Source organism: Taudactylus pleione, unplaced genomic scaffold (genome assembly GCF_031769625.1).
Source record: "Taudactylus pleione unplaced genomic scaffold, aTauple2 ptg001408l, whole genome shotgun sequence".
NCBI lineage: Eukaryota > Metazoa > Chordata > Amphibia > Anura > Myobatrachidae > Taudactylus > Taudactylus pleione.
Window position 1 is genome coordinate 1,009,544 of NW_028285808.1, and position 21,564 is coordinate 1,031,107.

The following is a 21,564-nucleotide window of genomic DNA, read 5'->3' on the forward strand; positions in this document are numbered from 1 at the left end:
GATATGTTATGTAATGCCATGCTAAGATATATAATGTAATGCCCTGCTAAGATATATTATGTAATGCCATGCTAAGATTTATTATCTAATGCCATGCTAAGATATATTATGCGTCATGCATTATATATTAGTATGTAATGCCATTCTTAGATATTTTGTTACTGTACATAATGTGATGCTAAGATATGTTATTATTGTACGTAATGTCATGCTAAGATTTATTATTATGTAATGCCATGCTAAGATATATTATTATGTAATGCCATGCTAATATATATTATTATGTAACGCCATGCTAAGATATATTATGTAATGTCATGCTAAGATATATTATGTAAGTCATGCTAATATATATTATGTAATGTCATGCTAAGATATATTATTATTGTAATGCTATGCTAAGATATATATTATGTAATGTCATGCTAAGATATATTATGTAATGCCGTGCCAAGATATATTATGTAATGTCATGTAAAGATATTTTATTACTGTACATAATGTGGTGCTAAGATATATTATGTAATGCCATGCTAAGATATATTATTATGTAATGCCATGCTAATATATATTATTATGTAACGCCATGCTAAGATATATTATGTAATGTCATGCTAAGATATATTATGTAAGTCATGCTAATATATATTATGTAATGTCATGCTAAGATATATTATTATTGTAATGCTATGCTAAGATATATATTATGTAATGTCATGCTAAGATATATTATGTAATGCCGTGCTGAGATATATTATGTAATGTCATGTAAAGATATTTTATTACTGTACATAATGTGGTGCTAAGATATATTATGTAATGCCATGCTAAGATATATTATTATGTAATGTCATGCTAAGATATATTATTATTTAATGTCATGCTAACATATATTATTATGTAATGCCATGCTAAGATATATTATTAGGCAGCACAGACGGTGTAATGATTAGCGTTACTGCCTCACAGCAATGAGGTCATGGGTTCGATGCCCACCATGGCCCTAACTGTGTGGAGTTTGTATATTCTCCCTGTGCTTGCGTGGGTTTCCTCCGGGTGCTCCGGTTTCCTCCCACACTCCAAAAATATACTGGTAGGTTAATTGGCTCCCAACACAAATTAACCCTAGTGTGTGTGTGTGCACATGTGATAGGGAATATAGAGTGTAAGCTCCACTGAGGCAGGGACTGATGTGAATGGCCAAATAAACTCTGTAAAGCGCTGCGGAATATGTGTGCGCTATATAAATAACTGGTAGTAATAATAATAATAATAATAATATGTAATGCCATGCTAATATATACTATGTAATGTCATGCTAAGATATAGTATGTAATGTCATGCTGAGATATATTATGTAATGCCATGCTAAGATATATTATTATGTATATGTAATGCCATGCTAATATATACTATGTAATGTCAGGCTAAGATATATTATGTAATGCCGTGCTAAGATATATTATTATGTAATGCCATTCTAAGATATATTATGTAATGTCATGCTAAGTTATATTATGTAATGTCATGCTAAGATATTTTATTACTGTACATAATGTGATGCTAAGATATATTATGTAATGTCATGCTAAGATATATTATGTAATGTCATGCTAAGATATATCATTAATGTCATGCTAAGATATATAATTATGTAATGCCATGCTAAGATATATTATTATGTATATGTAATGCCATGCTAATATATACTATGTAATGTCATGCTAAGATATATTATGTAATGTCATGCTAAGATATATTATGTAATGCCATGCTAAGATATATTATTATGTATATGTAATGCCATGCTAATATATACTATGTAATGTGATGCTAAGATATTTTATTACTGTACATAATGTGATGCTAAGATATATTATGTAATGCCATGCTAAGATATTATGTAATGTCATACTAAGATATATTATGTAATGCCATGCTAAGATATATTATTATGTAATGTCATGCTAAGATATATTATGTAATGTCATGCTAAGATATATTATGTAATGCCATGCTAAGATATATCATTATGTAATGCCATTCTAAGATATATTATGTAATGTCATGCTAAGATATATTATTATGTAACGCCATGCTAAGATATATTATGTAATGTCATGCTAAGATATATTAGACCTCATTCAGAGTCGGTCATTGCGGCCGCTCGGTCGTAAGGGAAAAGGGGCCGGATATGCAAATGAAGCGCTCGCAAGTTGCGTCGTTAAGATGGGATCGTTAGCTGGACGAGCGAGGGGAGGATGCGGCCGTAAGACTAAAAACACGCCCCCTTCTCGTTCGCAATACACGTCATCTGCAGGCATATAAGGATTAATGGAGACCATCGGGAACCATCGGAGCTGGTCGTAGAGCTTAAGTTTGACCATACCCTCTCTTAAGCACTACGATCAAGTCAGTGTAAAAACCTCCCATGTCACACGTGCCATGACACTACTTAGTTAATTATGCACTCCCATAAAACGCTGTTTGCATAGTCAGGCACGCCTGCGTTCAGATCTGCACTCCCCCGTTCACAAGCACCTTCCCCTTTTACCACCCACAAACGGCTCATTCTGTCACTCAAACTAACGACCTGGCTGTGTTCAAGGAGAGAGCAATTTCTGATCGTAACAGCTAGTTTGCGCACGCGCATTGCGAAGTTTACGGATGCGCAGTTTAGCGAACATCGGTTGCGTACGACCGAGCTCTGAATTAGGTCCATTATGTAATGTCATGCTAAGATATATTATGTAATGCCATGCTAAGATATATTATGTAATATCATGCTAAGATATATTATGTAATGCCATACAGATAGCAGAGTCTCACGTGACCAGTCGTGCCGAGAGAGTCAGTTTGGCATGACTGCAGAAAAGATGATTGCGGACACATCTGTAGGATATATTATTGCATAATTTTATAGTAAGATATATTATTACTTAATGACATAGTAAGATATATTATTATCTAATGCCATGCTAAGATATAATATGTAATGTCATGGTGAGATATATTATTACGTAATGCCATGCTAAGTGTCATGACTGTGGTGTTTGTATTCCTGACCATAATGCTGATGGCTCAGTGATGGAACTCGGGATCAGGAGATTAGCAGGCTTGATATAGTTTCTGCGCATGTGCAGACACAGAAGCAGATGGAGAGAAGGCAGCAGAGTAAAACGTGAATAGAACTCAAGGAATAAGCTGAGGTACTGGAACCTGGCCATGAGCAGGACTATGGAGGAGGAACACAAGGAGACTGTACTCAGGAGATAGCACAGACTGACAGGACTCAGGAGGTAGCACCAGTTGACTGGGCTCAGGACATAGCACTGGGCGCGGGGAACTGAGAACTAGATAGGTTTAGAGAGTTGATTAATACCCTAGCCAGGGGCGCAATATTCCGAGTGTGTCTTCTCTTGCTGCTGACACGGCTCTAATCACTGCAGGGTACTTCCTGGTCACATAGCACATCCAAGGTGTCCATCAGTGCTCAAGATACACCCCCCCCGTACTCAGAGGCATGCTTCTATTAGCTCTCTTCTTTCTGTGCAGTTTACTGCCTGTGGTGTAGCCCCGCCCCCAGCTCTGCAAGCAGTGTCTGACTTACAGAAGCGAGGCTAAGCTGTTGCTGCCTCATCTCTTGTCTGGAGCTCGACAAAGCTGGTTAGTGGTAACTATAAAAATTATTACAACAAACAAAGAAGTTTATAAGTTATAAATATCTTTTTTGTATTATTCTAATCATTTTTTATATAAAATCTCAGGAGTATGACAAGGAAGGCTCTGGCTACCCTGACTGCACGTTCCTGGTATTAATGTCTGATTGTATCGGTAAGCCCACGGCTAGGGGTGGCTAATTCACATCATGACTCAGGGGTGATCATTAGTTACTGAACATTCTGATGCAGCAGCTGGCGAATACTAGGAACACCGTGGACTGGCAAGAAGCCTAGTGATAGAGACTACAGGGATATTACGTTAGGAGAGCTACTACATAAGAGCAGTACTGTATGGGGCTAATAGGAATGTTTGCTGCACAGCCAGGCCAATATTTAGATAGGCGAAATACAGACAAAATAAGCCCTGCCCCTGTTTTGCCGATGTCGAAACACCACTGGGAAATACCCACTTTTGGGTGAAACGCTACTCCTTCAGAGGTTCACGAATCTGCACTGTTCCTCAACAATTGGGGCAGTTGGTAGGCCAAACTGTTCTAGCAAGTCAATTGTTTCAGGGAAATAGATTGATTTCTTCTTTTAAGTATTATCAAATTATATACATTTCCAATAGGCTGACATTTATTATATTTTTTTATTTTATTAGAAATCACATTATAACGAGTACAATCCATACTGTATTGAGCTCTAGAGGCGCTGCAAACAACTGGTTTGGGTCTGGTATCAATGTGTCCAGGCCAGGACCTTGTTTTCCAAATGACTATTTTGTACTTTTTGTAACGGTAGATTTTAATCAAATATAAACACATTCAGTTGCAAAATGTCCCTGAAAACTTGCTAATTAATATTGACTTTTTCAAGTGAATGTAGCTTGCCAATACTGGCTTCAGTACTGATGCACATGATGAATTTGCTTATGTTACAACTCTGTGTTCTGCTTTTTCTAGGCAGAAATCCAAAGAAAATGTCACTTGATTTTTATTTTATTGGAACTTAAATAGCGCTTACGGATGGTCAGTGACCACTTATGGGACTTAAAAAGGGACAATTTTGTTTTTTAACTCTTATGCCAAAATCAATAATAAAATAAGAAAAATAAAACGATTTGTAAATTCTTATTATTAACTTTTCTACTGTGTTCTGTTGGAAAAATGAGTTTAAGCGGACATGTATCAATTCAGTTTGAAAACTCAATAGTCTGAGCACTCCCCTCCCCCTTCCTTCCTTACGTCCTTCGCTAGACCTTGGCAGACAGACACAACTACTCTACTGTATGTTGTTTTCATTGTCAAATTAAAATGTTTGCTGATCATCTTAAAACAAATTGGGGATTTTTATTTTCCAGCTTGAATTTGATAACATTAACAAAAAGTTCACGTTAGTCACAGCCATATCTACCGACTCTCCCAGGTAGCTGCGGGAGACTTACGATTTTTCCGGTAGGTTCCCAGAGGAGTGGGTACTCCTCCCACATCCAAGGCACTTCCTAGTCAAAAGTGGGCAGGCTGGGTAGAATAATACCTTGAATCGTGGTGAGGGGGCAGGACTTAGTGACGCAATTCTACTATAATCGTGTAATTTTCGCCTCACACCCTTTTCACATACAGTATGCATGTTTTGCATAATTTTGCAAGGGGTGGGACCTAATTATGCGACTAGTCCGGCCCCGCCCCCATCACTAGCCATCTTCATCTCTTCTCCAAGCTTCTCCCTGGAGAGGACATTAGGAAAGTTGGCTAGTATGGTCACAGCTTTCCATAGACAGTTACACTAACTGAAAAGAAATAAAAGATTACCCCCTGCAGATTTTGGGCCAGAATGTGAGTTGGACGCATCCGTAGCCGCTTTTCCATACGGCCATGGCAATCTACTTACTTCCTCATCCACCCTTGTATGCCGAATATTCGTTGTGTCTACATGTGGAAATCCATCCTGACTACTGTTCTGGCCAAAACAGGCGTCCCATCTGCGTCCGGGTGTGGTATGAAAATACGACATTCAAAATGTTGACGGGTTCTGAATGTCGACATTGTGACTGGATCCCGTGCGTCCACGCTCTATGAACAAGCACAGAAGTCGCCCTACACGCCCACAATACTCCCAAGAGACGGATTAGTTCCGTTGGTCTCTGCCCTTTTACCACCTAGAAACGCTCAATTCACTGTAACAGTGCTCCGCGGATGGATACAAACTGCGTCCATGTGCGAATGCCTGGTCCGGCACATGTGCAGTCACCGATTTCCTTTTATGGCGCAGTATGCAGGTATCTGTGAGATCCGTCCCACATTTCTACTGTGTCCGACTCAGGATCAGGTCCTATGAGTCCTGTATCTTGTTTTTCGCATTCACAGGGGGGAGATGTATCAAACCTCGTAGAGAGATAAAGTGGAGAAGTTACACATAGAAATCAGTCAGCTTCTAAATGTCATTTATCTAGCACAGGGGGCAGATGTATCAAACCTCGGAGAAAGATAAAATACCAACCAATCAGCTTCAAGCAAAAAGCCTGTAAAATGACTGTTAGAAGCTGATTGGTTGGTACTTTATCTCTCTACACGTTACTCGAGCCAAGTTTTGACAGAAGCTGATTGGTTATTTTGGGTTACTTCTCCACTTTATCTCTCTCCAAGGCTTGATACATCTCCCCTACATTCCTGATACATCTCAGCTAGTATTTCATTTTACTGTACTTGACAACCAAAGAGAAAGCCGGAGATGGTGAGCACAGGCGGAGAGCACGTCATGTCACAAGAGTATCCAAACTGGTAGAATTATTTATGACGGCTTGAAAAATGTGAAACATATAATTTAGAATGTGATTTCATACTGTACAGTCACCGCGAATTAGCAATTGTAACAGTATGGGTCTGCTAAATATGTATTTACCGCTCTGGGTACTGTGAACAAAATGTAATAAATATACTACCTGGTGTATTGTTCCATTTATGTGTAAAATATAATAAGCTATAAATTACCTAAACCAGCTTTAACAACCTGTGTTATGTATACATCCCATGTCTATGTATTAGACAGATTCATATACAGTATACAAAGAACTAGTGCCATGGTCTTGAGGTTTATTCCCCTGCAATAGATATAGATAAAAATCATTACATATCAGTGTAAGAGGATACGTAAAGATAAACTTTAGTATCTGGAGCAATTTATAATTGTTATCATTATTATTACATTTTTCATAGGGTGTTAAAATAGGTCAGCAGCGCTGCACATAACGTTCATTCAAAAGTACAAAACAGCATCACATAAAGTGCATAAAAAAGTGCATTACAGGCATAAGAGGACAAAAAATATGCACCCGTCAGCCATAACATTAAAGCCACTGACAGGTGAAGTGAATAACATCGATTTTATATATATATAAAAAATATATGTTCCAGCATAATGAACATGTCATAAGGTCGACGTTTCGACCGCACAAAACGCGGTCTTTTTCAAGACACCACAAGTGAAACAGGACATATCTATGGGACATGGCAGGCTGGCATCATGTCTTCAGGCCCCTCCCCCTAATGACAAAATGCCACTATTTGCGGGTCCATCAGGAGGGGGCGGAGCCAAATGATGTGATTCTAATGGAATCACGCGATATTGGCTCCGCCTCCTCCCGATTGACCCGGGAATCGTGGCATTTTGCAGCGAGTGGGTGGGGCTTAATAAGATGATGCCTGCTCTCCAGTCTGTCAGGGGGGGTTTCTGGGTACCCAGAACCCCCCTGCGTGCGCTGGTTGATATATTAGGCAGCAAGTGAAGTTCTTGCAGTTGATGTGTTGGAAGCAGAAAAAATGTGCAAGCTGGCAACCTGATTTGTCATGTGGGAAAGTTATATAGGGATTTTGCTTTTCTCTTAACAAATAAGTATTCATGGTCATTTGTGACTAACTACCTGGTACGAGCTGAGGGTACTAGGCGGAGACCCCCCAATTAGTGTATAAACTGTAGGGTGGTGTTGACCATATTTTTCCCACATGAAACGAGCTTTGATTTTATTGCATTACAGCTTTCAGTAACTACTGTCCTATATTGTTTGTATAATACTGAGCCTACTTTGTGGGTCAATCCAGTTAGGTGCGAAGGTAGAGAATTGACCGTCGACCGGCATAGAAACAATGGGATAGCAATTCGGCCCTGTTGCGCCCGATCTCTTCTACATTTTTGCTTACAGCCCTATGGGGCTGCGAACAGAAATGTGCAAGCCCGACGGTACCGTGATTGCGGCATACAGCCTCACTTACTCGCGCCGCAAGGGACTCTCTCCTAATTGGATTGACCACTTTGTATTTTCTGGACCATTGGTCTTTCAATATTGTATCTGTTTTACTGTTACTTTTCATTGTACTGTATTTTTCGCAAATGTCGATTGCTCTGTTATACTTTAAAAAAAAAAAGAAAACAAAGAAATAATGGGCAAGTATAAGGATCTGAGATAATTTAACAAGAGACTTAGGACCTCATTCAGAGTCGGTCGTTGCGGCCGCACGGTCGTACGCCACCGATGTTCGCTAAACTGCGCATGCGTAAAGTTCGCAGTGCGCGTGCGCAAACTAGCTGCTACTATCAGAAATTTCTCTCTCCTTGAACACAGCCAGGGCGTTAGTTTGAGTGACAGAATGAGGCGTTTGTGGGTGGTAACAGGGGAAGGTGCTTGAAAACGGGGGAGTGGAGAACCGAACGCAGGCGTGCCTGATTATGCGAACGGCGTTTTATGGGAGTGCATACGGATTGTGGGAGTGCATAATTAACAAAGTAGCGTCATGGCACATGTGACATGGGTGGTTTGTACACTGACCTGATCGTAGTGCTTAAGAGAGGGTATGGTCAACCTTAAGCTCTACGACCAGTTCCGATGGTTCCCGATGGTCTCGATTAATCCTTATATGCCCGGAGATGACATGTAATGCGTACGAGAAGGGGGCGTATTTTTTGTCTTACGGCCGCATCCTCCCCTTGGTCGTCCAGCTACCGATCCGATCTTAATGACGCAACCTGCGAGTGCATCATTTGCATATCCGGCCCCTTTTCACTTACAACCGTGCGGCCGCAACGATCGACTCTGAATGAGGTCCTTATTGTGATGTTAAACGACAAAGTCAAAGCATCTCCAAAACAGCAGGTCTTGCAGCGTGTTCCCAGTATACATTGGTCAGTAACTACTAAAAGTGGTCCAAGGAAGGACAACCGGTGAACCGTTGACAGAGTCATGGGCGTCCCGAGCTCATTGATGCACGGGGTGGAAAGAACACTAGCCTGTCTGATCCTATCACACAGAAGAACTACTGTAGCATAAATTGTTGAGAAAGCTAATGCTGGCTATGATAGAAAGGTGTCAGAACACATTGGACCTGATTCAGAGTTGGGAATAGAGTAAGATAGAGCAAGTAACTGTGAACCTGGACAAACCATTCTACAATGCAAGGTGTGCGAATACATACATTTATTTTGCATGTAGGGTAAATACTGGCTGCTTTTGCATGTAGCCCACAAATGCTGGACAGCTTTATTGTTACACTGCAATTTAGATGTCAGTTTGGACGCACCCCTCCCAAATCTTTATCTCTCTGCACATTTTACCTCTGCCCCACCTGCAGTGCAGCGTGGTTTTACCAAGATGCACAGATACTTGTTTTTTCTTACGCTATTCCCAAATCTGAGTCAGGCCTACAGTGTGTCGCAGCTTGCTGTGTATGGGGCAGACTGGCCAGTGCCCATGTTGACCCCTGTCCACCTCTGAAAGTGCCTACAATGGGTACGTGAACATCAGAACTGGACCATGGAGCAATGGAAGAAGGTGGCCTGGTCTGATGAATAACATTTTTTTTTACATCAAGTGTACGGCCAAGTGCATGTGTGTTATTTGCGTGGGGAAGAGGTGGAAGCAGGATGCACTATGGAAAGAAGGCAACCAGTGGAGGCGATGTGATGCTCTGGGCAATGTTGTGCTGGAAAACCTTGGGTCCTGCCATTGTTGCAGACCACATACACCCTTACATGGTAACAGTATTCCCTGATAGCAGTGGCCTCCTTCAGCAGGATAATGCGCCCTGACACTGCAAACATTGTTCAAGAATAGTTTGAATTCAAGATGTTAACTCAGATCTCACCAGGCATTAGCATATATACACAGATCCACTGGTAGTTGAGTGGGTATAAGTGTTTGACAATGGGGCATTCACATAGAAGATGAGTATTAGTGGGCTTGTGCTGTAGATGGAATTGCGAGCTCTTCAGACGTGAGCATATGCAGTAATCCGTCTGACTTCAGATAGATCTCTTGCACCAAGTACAGGGCAGGTGCAGATATATGATGATGATGGTGGCCACCATCACCAGCAGCCAACTCTGAATACAGACAGAGATCTGCATTATGGGCCGGATTCTGAGTTGAATGCAGTTCATTATACGTATATTCACACATTCATATGCCACACACTTCACACCGAACTTGTCTAGGAAAGCATCCATCATTCTAGCTACCTTTATGAGTTCTCCAAAATCTTCCCTCTTGTGTTCCTTTTGTCTGTCATCTCCTTTTCTATTGTTTCTTCCTGATTGCAACCCCCCCCTTCATTTCAGCTGTCTGACCCCTTTGTCAGAAAATCTATGGCTGGAAACCTGTTAGAATGAAGTAACGCAAAACATATCTGTAATGGGGCTTAAGCCCTCTTGGTGCTGGCTTTAGAAGTGGTGGGACAGTACACCAAATTTGTCGCCAGGTCCAGACAGTCTGTTTCAAAGGGGATTTTACAAGCTTGAATATTACACACTAGATGGGATACCCGGCGTTGCACGGTTTGAAGAATGGACCTTGAAGTACATCTGCAGCCTTTATTTTTTACTTTGCAGACAAACATTAGAGACCATGGCATATGACAATGCGCTTGGAGGAAATTAGTAACTGTTAGTTCAGGTGCAGTGTGACAGTTGATCCTCCAACTCACTGCTCTTCTGTTGGAGCTCGGTCAGTCCCCCACTGGTACATATCAGCCTGTGCCTTCAGATCAGTGCAGCTTTAGGTACTGGGGGACAGCCTGAGCGAACTTGCTTAAACTAAAATTTCAAATCAGAGACTCCACGGCCTAATTGGTGGGCACCATGTAGACCTCCATGGCCCTGACGAACTTCAAACATAGTCAAAAACCTAATCCTGGTCAAACTACACCACCATGACAAAATTGGTGGACCTAGATACAAAACTGTGACCGTGCATAAGGGACATACAGACAGACACAGACTCACATTTTCTCTCTTATTATCTAGATGACAGGCGTTATAGCCTGATTTTTGCACATAACTATCTGCAACTGATGGAGATCGCTTGAGTGAACAGATTGGTCTGTTGACGAACCAAGCTTTGCATGAAATTTGTGTTCCTGGGTGGGGGTGGTAATTAGTCAGTGACCATAAATTCGCAAGAAACAGACCCATTTCCGGAGAGTGTCACGGGAGTGTTGCGGGCGGGTAATCCAACTTCATTGCATGGTTGTAGCATCCAGATGGATGTAGGACGTCTGTTTCTGGTGGATCTTTTACATCTAGCATGGGGCTGGTGCAGGTCCAGATACTGATGATGATGATTGCAGACAGAGACCCATTGGGCTTTCAGTTGTGCAGAGTTTCTGCTCACTTCAGCGGGTTCTCACATTTGCATTTGAAATTACGTAGATTGCCATGGTTGTACGGAGATACGTATGACTTAGAATCAGGTCTCGAGTATGAAATATTTAATGGAAGCTCCTCTTTCGTCAGGCACCAGTGATCACAATAGTGGTGACCTGTGAGGTGATGTGCCTTTTCAACCAACTAAATTCAGTTTCAGCCATATGACTGTTGACCATACCAAATGCATATTGATGAACATTTAAAGTCATACATGTCACAAAAGTGCCTTTGTTAGGAAACTGTATGAATACATGGAGAAACGCGTCAGTAACTAAGTGGGAAAATTATCAAATCTAAAGAGAGGTGTAGAAGTTACACTTAGCAACCAATCATCTTCTAACTATCATTTTATAGAATGTTCATGATAAATGATAGAGAGGAACTGATTGGTTTCTATAGGCAACTTCATCACTTGTCTTCTTTAGAAGTTTGATACATCTCCCCCTTAGCTCTGTACTCTACAGTCTGACTGAGGACTTTGCATACAGAACAACTATATCTCGCTTCATGCTGTTATAATAGGAGATATTATAGCTGATCATTGGCAAACCTTCATTCCTGCTACTCAGGCAGCTTCAGCACAGTGTTAATTTTGACAACGATTTTAAATTTAGTTTTAGTCCTAGTCCCTTATTAATAATTGTAGTTGGTTTAAAGTCACATTTTAGTTTCTCTTTTTTGGTTTGTTTTAGTCAAGTTTTAGTCAGTCATTGGATTTCAGCTTTCATTTTAGTCTAATTTTAGTCAGTGTTTTAGTCATAATTTTTTGCAAACAGTTTAATGATACAGTAATGGATTTTACTGAAGAACTTTTCTCTGTAAAATTCCCTTGAGAACTTGAAGTCAGCATACCTTTAACTAAGTGTTTAGTAATCTTTATCATATTTATTTTCTACAAATATCTTGAACACATATTTGTTCTTCAAAAACTTAAAATAACCCTACTCATTTTTCTTTTCCTTTTTTTTATTATGATCAGGAAATTTTGTATTTTTAGGATCTGACTAAAACCTCATTTTGCGGTTCATTTTATATCACCAATCTTGAAATGGCTTTTTTCTCTTTTCTATGTCTGTAATGATTGGGTACCATTATCTAATAAAAACAATTTACTATAAAATAACCCTACTTCAAAAATATAAAGTACTGTATGTAGCATGTACACATAATGACTAAACTGAATAAAAGACAGTATTAAAAAGATACAGACTGACTGATTACAGCCAAATTGCTGAAACTGCAAATAAGGAACATCAGTGTAATACAATTTAATCTGTGATTTTCCTTACCTACAGTTTACGTATACAGTTTACTTATATCAGTTTAATTTCGGGAAGACACCTCCAAAATGACCCTTAACCTGTTGTGACGGGCCCTTATCAGGTCTCCTATGTAACACTAAACATCCGCTTGGCAATAGGCTGTGATGCAGGCATTGAAACTTGCAATTAAATGTGGGGCCAGGGCAATTCTAATTTTGATACATAAACTATGCAGAAATTGCAGTTTCTGCATAATTTTATGTATTGATCCTATGTACTAAAAGCACAATGCAGAAATCTCCGGCAAAGTATTAATTAGCGCTGCAAATCGCAGTTCCCATTATTATCAATGGGGACTACGATCTGACTCCTACAGCTTTTCGGAGTTAAGCCCCGGCAATTTACACCATCAATGGTGTAAACTGCTTTGAACCTATGGAGGCTCCAGGGGCAGCCTTTGGTACGGCTTTGGAAGCTGACACTGTGCACATGCGCAGTGTCAGCTTTCCCCGACATAGAGCCCTTAGTCACTTATTTAAAATTGAACACAGATTTAGTCATAATTTTCGTTATTAAAACATTTATATTTTCATTATCGTTACAATTTAGCCCTCAAAAAATATGTTGTCAACAATCACTTTTAGTCCAAATTTTCGTTGACAAAATTAACGCTGCATGCGAGACTTCCCCGTCACTGGGACTACACCACTCCAAGTGAGCTACTGACTCCAGGGCATGCTCTATAGAGGCTGAGGTTAGCAATTCCTGAGTAAGGTCAGACCTTGTGCAAGTGTGCGTGAGGCTCCGATTGTACTCGATGTTACCGATGGTTTTGCAGTCTTGCTAAGTATTACGGATGTGTGTAAGGTAAGGTGGGCGTCCTTATGTTGTGCTGTGATGGCATAGCAATCGCAATGGATTAGCATATCATCGCAGTGAGACTGCGTGTCTAATCGCAGCCTCTATCGCAGTTGCGATTTGTACTGAATCAGGCCCTCTATTCCTTATCTCAAACATCAGGTTCTAAACAGTTAAAACATTTGTTAAGGCAGCGCAATATCACAAGGTGGGCGGTGTCACCAAGGACGCTGTTGATTACAGGATTTACTAATATTCCAACATGCGTTCTGTCTAGCAGTGAGCGCAATGCCAAGCAAACAGCGGTCAGACAGCTTCTCTGGGCTTGGGGGATAAGCGCAATATGAGAGCAGAATAATACATATCAACAAGGCGTAGGTGGTCACACAGCATTACAACTCACTGTTTGACACCAAATTCAAGAGGCTCTGGGCACACGATGGGCACTCAGCTTTCATGCCATTAACTGTGTACCTGAGAGACCGTAACTTTGACACTTGGTTCCTCCCTCTCTCTCTCGTTCATCGTTATGATAATGAGCGCCTGTTCCTGCTCTCCCCCCAACACCAGTTTCAGTTATTATTCCCATCCCTTATGTGCCAGGCGTTCCCCACACCTCAGTTGGGCAGAGCCACCTTTACCCTCTGTTTCATGCCATGACATGTAATATATTGGTATCATGAGCCCCTCGATGTACCGAAGCTGCATAACACTGTGGCACTTTATAAGTAATGGATTATTTAAATTACAGGTGTGTATTACAGTAGATTACTGTCCTAACACAGGGATTCCAGTGTGATTCATTGCGAGGGCTGTATTTTACTAAGTGGTAGTAATGACTGGAGTGGGTATACATAGCACAAGGAAAAGTGCACAGTGCTCTAATTTAAAAAACATAATAATTGGTTTATTCCGTAAAATCCGGGAAAATGTTTATCCTGTTGTGACAACTGATGGATTCAACTTTTTAATCTGGTTAAGTAAATGACAGACTTCAGTGTAAGACTAATAATGTGATCTGTTTTATCTTTACTCTCAGTGTACGAAGAACCAGAGGATCCCAGCAACAGGTCATTTTTTTCGGAAATCATCTCATCAGTCTCAGATGTCAAATTCAGCCACAGCGGACGCTACATGCTCACCCGCGATTACCTCACTGTTAAGGTTTGGGATCTGAACATGGAGACCAAGCCCATTGAGACGTACCAGGTAAATATTTCTCCGGTGCTACGTGCGTTCATAGGGCCTTATTCAGCATTGTGGCAATAGTGGAGAATCTGCGCATGTGCAGAATGGGTCCTGTGTGATCGTACACAGAGCGACAGCAGACTGTCAGTGATTGACAGACTGCTGCCAAATAGGGCCAGGAAGGGTCGCGGCCATTGGGGAGGGATGAGTCCAGGATCTCCGTCAATTTATGGAGATTTCCTGACCTCTTTGTTGTATCTGCGGCGGCTGGCTTGCGTGACCCCATGGTCACTCAGCCGGCCGATGGAATTGTAGATTATACGATGCAGCGACCTTGGTCGCAGCTCGGATAAGTAATGCATGCAGGAGGTGAGACGTCTCCCGCTGCATTATCGGATTACAGCTATCGCAGGCGTGATGTCTCCTGCTGCATTACCGTATTACAGCTATCACAGGTGTGACGTCTCCTGCTGCATTACCATATTACAGTATTACAGCTATCTCAGGCGTGACGTCTCCTGCTGCATTACCATATTACAGTATTACAGCTATCGCAGGCGTGACGTCTCCTGCTGCATTACCACACTACAGCTATCACAGGCGTGACGTCTCCTGCTGCATTACCATATTACAGTATTACAGCTATCGCAGGCGTGACGTCTCCTGCTGCATTACCACACTACAGCTATCACAGGCGTGACGTCTCCTGCTGCATTACCATATTACAGTATTACAGCTATCGCAGGCGTGACGTCTCCTGCTGCATTACCACACTACAGCTATCGCAGACGTAACGTCTCCTGCTGCATTACCATATTACAGTATTACAGCTATCGCAGGCGTGACGTCTCCTGTGCATTACCATATTACAGTATTACAGCTATCGCAGGCGTGAAGTCTCCTGTGCATTACCATATTACAGCTATCAGGCGTGACGTCTCCTGTTGCATTACCATATTACAGCTATCACAGGCATGACGTCTCCTGTTGCATTACCATATTACAGCTATCACAGGCGTGACGTCTCCTGTTGCATTACCATATTACAGTATTACAGCTATCGCAGGCGTGACGTCTCCTGTGCATTACCATATTACAGTATTACAGCTATCGCAGGCGTGAAGTCTCCTGTGCATTACCATATTACAGCTATCAGGCGTGACGTCTCCTGTTGCATTACCATATTACAGCTATCACAGGCATGAAGTCTCCTGTTGCAGTACCATATTACAGCTATCGCAGGTGTGACGTCTCCTGCTGCGTTACCATACTACAGCTATCACAGGCATGACGTCTCCTGCTGCATTACCATATTACAGTATTACAGCTATCGCAGGCATGACGTCTCCTGTTGCATTACCATATTACAGCTATCGCAGGCGTGACGTCTCCTGCTGCGTTACCATACTACAGCTATCACAGGCGTGAAGTCTCCTGCTGCATTACCATATTACAGCTATTGCAGGCGTGACGCCTCCTGCTGCATTACCATATTACAGCTATCGCAGGCGTGACATCTTCTACTGCATTACCATATTACAGCTATAGCAGGCGTGACGTCTCCTGCTGCATTACCATATTACAGCTATCGCAGGCGTGACGTTTCCTGCTGCATTACCATACTACAGCTATCGCAGGAGTGATGTCTCCTGCTGCATTACCATATTACAGCTATCGCAGGCTTGACATCTCCCTGCATTACCATATTATAGCTATCGCAGGCGTGACGTCTCCCGCTGCATTACCATACTACAGCTATCGCAGACGAGACGCCTCCTGTTGCATTGCCATACTACATCTATCGCAGACGTGACGTCTCCTGCTGCATTACCATGTTACAGCTATCACAGGCGTGACGTCTCCTGCTGCATTACCATACTACAGCTATCGCAGGCGTGACGCCTCCTGCTGCATTACCATACTACAGGTATCACAGGCGTGACGTCTCCTGCTGCATTACCATATTACAGCTATAGCAGGCGTGACGTCTCCTGCTGCATTACCATACTACAGCTATTGCAGGCGTAACATCTTCTACTGCATTACCTTATTACAGCTATCGCAGGCGTGACGTCTCCTGCTGCATTACCATATTACAGCTATCGCAGGCGTGACGTCTCCTGCTGCATTACCATATTACAGCTATCGCAGGTGTGATGTCTCCTGCTGCATTACCATACTACAGCTATAGCAGGCGTGACGTCTCCTGCTGTATTACCATATTACAGCTATCGCAGGCGTGACGTCTCCTGCTGCATTACCATATTACAGCTATAGCAGGTGTGACGTCTCCTGCTGCATTACCATACTACAGCTATAGCAGGTGTGACTTCTCCTGCTGTATTACCCTTTTTCAGCTATCGCAGGCGTGACGTCTCCTGCTGCATTACCATACTACAGCTATCGCAGGCGTGACGCCTCCTGCTGCATTACCATATTATTGCTATCGCAGGCGTGACATTTTCTACTGCATTACCATATTACAGCTATAGCAGGCGTGACGTCTCCTGCTGCATTACCGTATTACAGCTATCGCAGGTGTGACGTCTCCTGCTGCATTACCATACTACAGCTATCGCAGGCGTGACGTCTCCTGCTGCATTACCATATTACAGCTATCGCAGGCGTGACGTCTCTTGCTGCATTACCATATTACAGCTATAGCAGGCGTGACGTCTCCTGCTGCATTACCATATTACAGCTATCGCAGGCGTGACGTTTCCTGCTGCATTACCATACTACAGCTATCGCAGACATGACGTCTCCTGCTGCATTACCATATTACAGCTATCGCAGGCGTGACGTCTCTTGCTGCATTACCATATTACAGCTGTAGCAGGTGTGACGTCTCCTGCTGCATTACCATATTACAGCTATCGCTGGCGTGACGTCTTTTGCTGCATTACCATATTACAGCTGTAGCAGGTGTGACGTCTCCTGCTGTATTACCATATTACAGCTATCGCAGGCGTGACGTCTCCTGCTGCATTACCATACTACAGCTATCGCAGGCGTGACGCCTCCTGCTGCATTACCATATTATAGCTATTGCAGGCGTGACATCTTCTACTGCATTACCATATTACAGCTATAGCAGGCGTGACGTCTCCTGCTGCATTACCGTACTACAGCTATCGCAGGTGTGACGTCTCCTGCTGCATTACCATGCTTCAGCTATCGCAGGCGTGACGTCTCCTGCTGCATTACCATATTACAGCTATCGCAGGCGTGACGTCTCTTGCTGCATTACCATATTACAGCTATAGCAGGCGTGTTGTCTCCTGCTGCATTACCATATTACAGCTATCGCAGGCGTGACGTTTCCTGCTGCATTACCATACTACAGCTATCGCAGATATGACGTCTCCTGCTGCATTACTGTATTACAGCTATCGCAGGCGTGACGTCTCTTGCTGCATTACCATATTACAGCTGTAGCAGGTGTGACGTCTCCTGCTGCATTACCATATTACAGCTATCGCAGGCGTGACGTTTCCTGCTGCATTACCATACTACAGCTATCGCAAGCGTGACGTCTCCTGCTGCATTACCATATTACAGCTATCGCAGGCTTGACATCTCCCTGCATTACCATATTATAGCTATCGCAGGCGTGACGTCTCCCGCTGCATTACCATACTACAGCTATCGCAGACGAGACGCCTCCTGTTGCATTGCCATACTACATCTATCGCAGACGTGACGTCTCCTGCTATATTACCATACTACAGCTATCGCAGGCGTGACATATTCTGCTGCATTACCATATTACAGCTGTCGCAGGCGTGGCTCCTTCTGCTGCATTACCATGTTACAGCTATCACAGGCGTGGCTCCTTCTGCTGCATTACCATGTTACAGCTATCACAGGCGTGACGTCTCCTGCTGCATTACCATACTACAGCTATCGCAGGCGTGACGCCTCCTGCTGCATTACCATACTACAGGTATCACAGGCGTGACGTCTCCTGCTGCATTACCATATTACAGCTATCGCAGGTTTGACATCTCCCTGCATTACCATATTATAGCTATCGCAGGCGTGACGTCTCCCGCTGCATTACCATACTACAGCTATCGCAGACGAGACGCCTCCTGTTGCATTGCCATACTACATCTATCGCAGACGTGACGTCTCCTGCTGCATTACCATGTTACAGCTATCACAGGCGTGACGTCTCCTGCTGCATTACCATACTACAGCTATCGCAGGCGTGACGCCTCCTGCTGCATTACCATACTACAGGTATCACAGGCGTGACTTCTCCTGCTGCATTACCATATTACAGCTATAGCAGGCGTGACGTCTCCTGCTGCATTACCATACTACAGCTATCGCAGGCGTAACATCTTCTACTGCATTACCTTAATACAGCTATCGCAGGCGTGACGTCTCCTGCTGCATTACCATATTACAGCTATCGCAGGCGTGACGTCTCCTGCTGCATTACCATATTATAGCTATCGCAGGTGTGATGTCTCCTGCTGCATTACCATACTACAGCTATCGCAGGCGTGACGTCTCCTGCTGTATTACCATATTACAGCTATCGCAGGCGTGACGTCTCCTGCTGTATTACCATACTACAGCTATCGCAGGCGTGACGCCTCCTGCTGCATTACCATATTACAGCTATCGCAGGCGTGACGTCTCCTGCTGCATTACCATACTACAGGTATCACAGGCGTGACGTCACCTGCTGCATTACCATATTACAGCTATCGCAGGCGTGACGTCTCCTGCTGCGTTACCATACTACAGCTATCGCAGGCGTGACGCCTCCTGCTGCATTACCATATTACAGCTATCGCAGCCGTGACGTCTCCTGCTGCATTACCATATTACAGCTATAGCAGGTGTGACGTCTCCTGCTGCATTACCATACTACAGCTATAGCAGGTGTGACTTCTCCTGCTGTATTACCATATTACAGCTATCGCAGGCGTGACGCCTCCTGCTGCATTACCATATTATAGCTATCGCAGGCGTGACATCTTCTACTGCATTACCATATTACAGCTATAGCAGGCGTGACGTCTCCTGCTGCATTACCGTATTACAGCTATCGCAGGTGTGACGTCTCCTGCTGCATTACCATGCTACAGCTATCGCAGGCGTGACGTCTCCTGCTCCATTACCATATTACAGCTATCGCAGGCGTGACGTCTCTTGCTGCATTACCATATTACAGCTATAGCAGGTGTGACGTCTCCTGCTGCATTACCATATTACAGCTATCGCAGGCGTGACGTTTCCTGCTGCATTACCATACTACAGCTATCGCAGACGTGACGTCTCCTGCTGCATTACCATATTACAGCTATCGCAGGCGTGACGTCTCTTGCTGCATTACCATATTACAGCTGTAGCAGGTGTGACGTCTCCTGCTGCATTACCATATTACAGCTATCGCAGGCGTGACGTCTCTTGCTGCATTACCATATTACAGCTGTAGCAGGTGTGACGTCTCCTGCTGCATTACCATACTACAGCTATCGCAGACGTGACGTCTCCTGCTGCATTACCATATTACAGCTATCGCAGGCGTGACGTCTCTTGCTGCATTACCATATTACAGCTGTAGCAGGTGTGACGTCTCCTGCTGTATTACCATATTACAGCTATCGCAGGCGTGACGTCTCTTGCTGCATTACCATATTACAGCTGTAGCAGGTGTGTCTCCTGCTGCATTACCATACTACAGCTATCGCAGGCGTGACGCCTCCTGCTGCATTACCATATTATAGCTATCGCAGGCGTGACATCTTCTACTGCATTACCATATTACAGCTATAGCAGGCGTGACGTCTCCTGCTGCATTACCTTATTACAGCTGTCGCAGGTGTGACGTCTCCTGCTGCATTACCATGCTTCAGCTATCGCAGGCGTGACGTCTCCTGCTGCATTACCATATTACAGCTATCGCAGGCGTGACGTCTCTTGCTGCATTACCATATTACAGCTATAGCAGGCGTGACGTCTCCTGCTGCATTACCATATTACAGCTATCGCAGACGTGACGTTTCCTGCTGCAATACCATACTACAGCTAACGCAGATGTGACGTCTCCTGCTGCATTACCGTATTACAGCTATCGCAGGCGTGACGTCTCTTGCTGCATTACCATATTACAGCTGTAGCAGGTGTGACGTCTCCTGCTGCATTACCATATTACAGCTATCGCAGGCGTGACGTTTCCTGCTGCATTACCATAATACAGCTATCGCAGGCGTGACGTCTCCTGCTGCATTACCATATTACAGCTATCGCAGGCTTGACATCTCCCTGCATTACCATATTATAGCTATCGCAGGCGTGACGTCTCCCGCTGCATTACCATACTACAGCTATCGCAGACGAGACGCCTCCTGTTGCATTGCCATACTACATCTATCGCAGACGTGACGTCTCCTGCTATATTACCATACTACAGATATCGCAGGCGTGACATTCTGCTGCATTACCATATTACAGCTGTCGCAGGCGTGGCTCCTTCTGCTGCATTACCATGTTACAGCTATCACAGGCGTGGCTCCTTCTGCTGCATTACCATGTTCCAGCTATCACAGGCGTGACGTCTCCTGCTGCATTACCATACTACAGCTATCGCAGGCGTGACGCCTCCTGCTGCATTACCATACTACAGGTATCACAGGCGTGACGTCTCCTGCTGTATTACCATATTACAGCTATAGCAGGCGTGACGTCTCCTGCTGCATTACCATACTATAGCTATCGCAGGCGTGACGTTTCCTGCTGCATTACCATACTACAGCTATCGCAGGCGTGATGTCTCCTGCTGCATTACAGCTATCGCAGGCTTGACATCTCCCTGCATTACCATATTATAGCTATCGCAGGCGTGACGTCTCCCGCTGCATTACCATACTACAGCTATC

The 21,564-nt window shown here is 43.4% G+C and overlaps 1 protein-coding gene across 3 annotated transcripts in view; it reads left to right on the forward strand.

Moving 5' to 3' along the window:
- The window catches only part of PPP2R2C (protein phosphatase 2 regulatory subunit Bgamma), a 198,000-nt gene that overhangs the window by 154,166 nt on the left and 22,270 nt on the right, over nt 1-21,564 (forward strand). For all 3 annotated transcript variants that reach the window (XM_088463594.1, XM_088463595.1, XM_088463596.1), the window contains one exon: nt 14,517-14,686. In XM_088463594.1, coding sequence (XP_088319720.1) covers nt 14,517-14,686 — 170 coding nt within the window. The remainder of the gene's footprint in view (nt 1-14,516; nt 14,687-21,564) is intronic.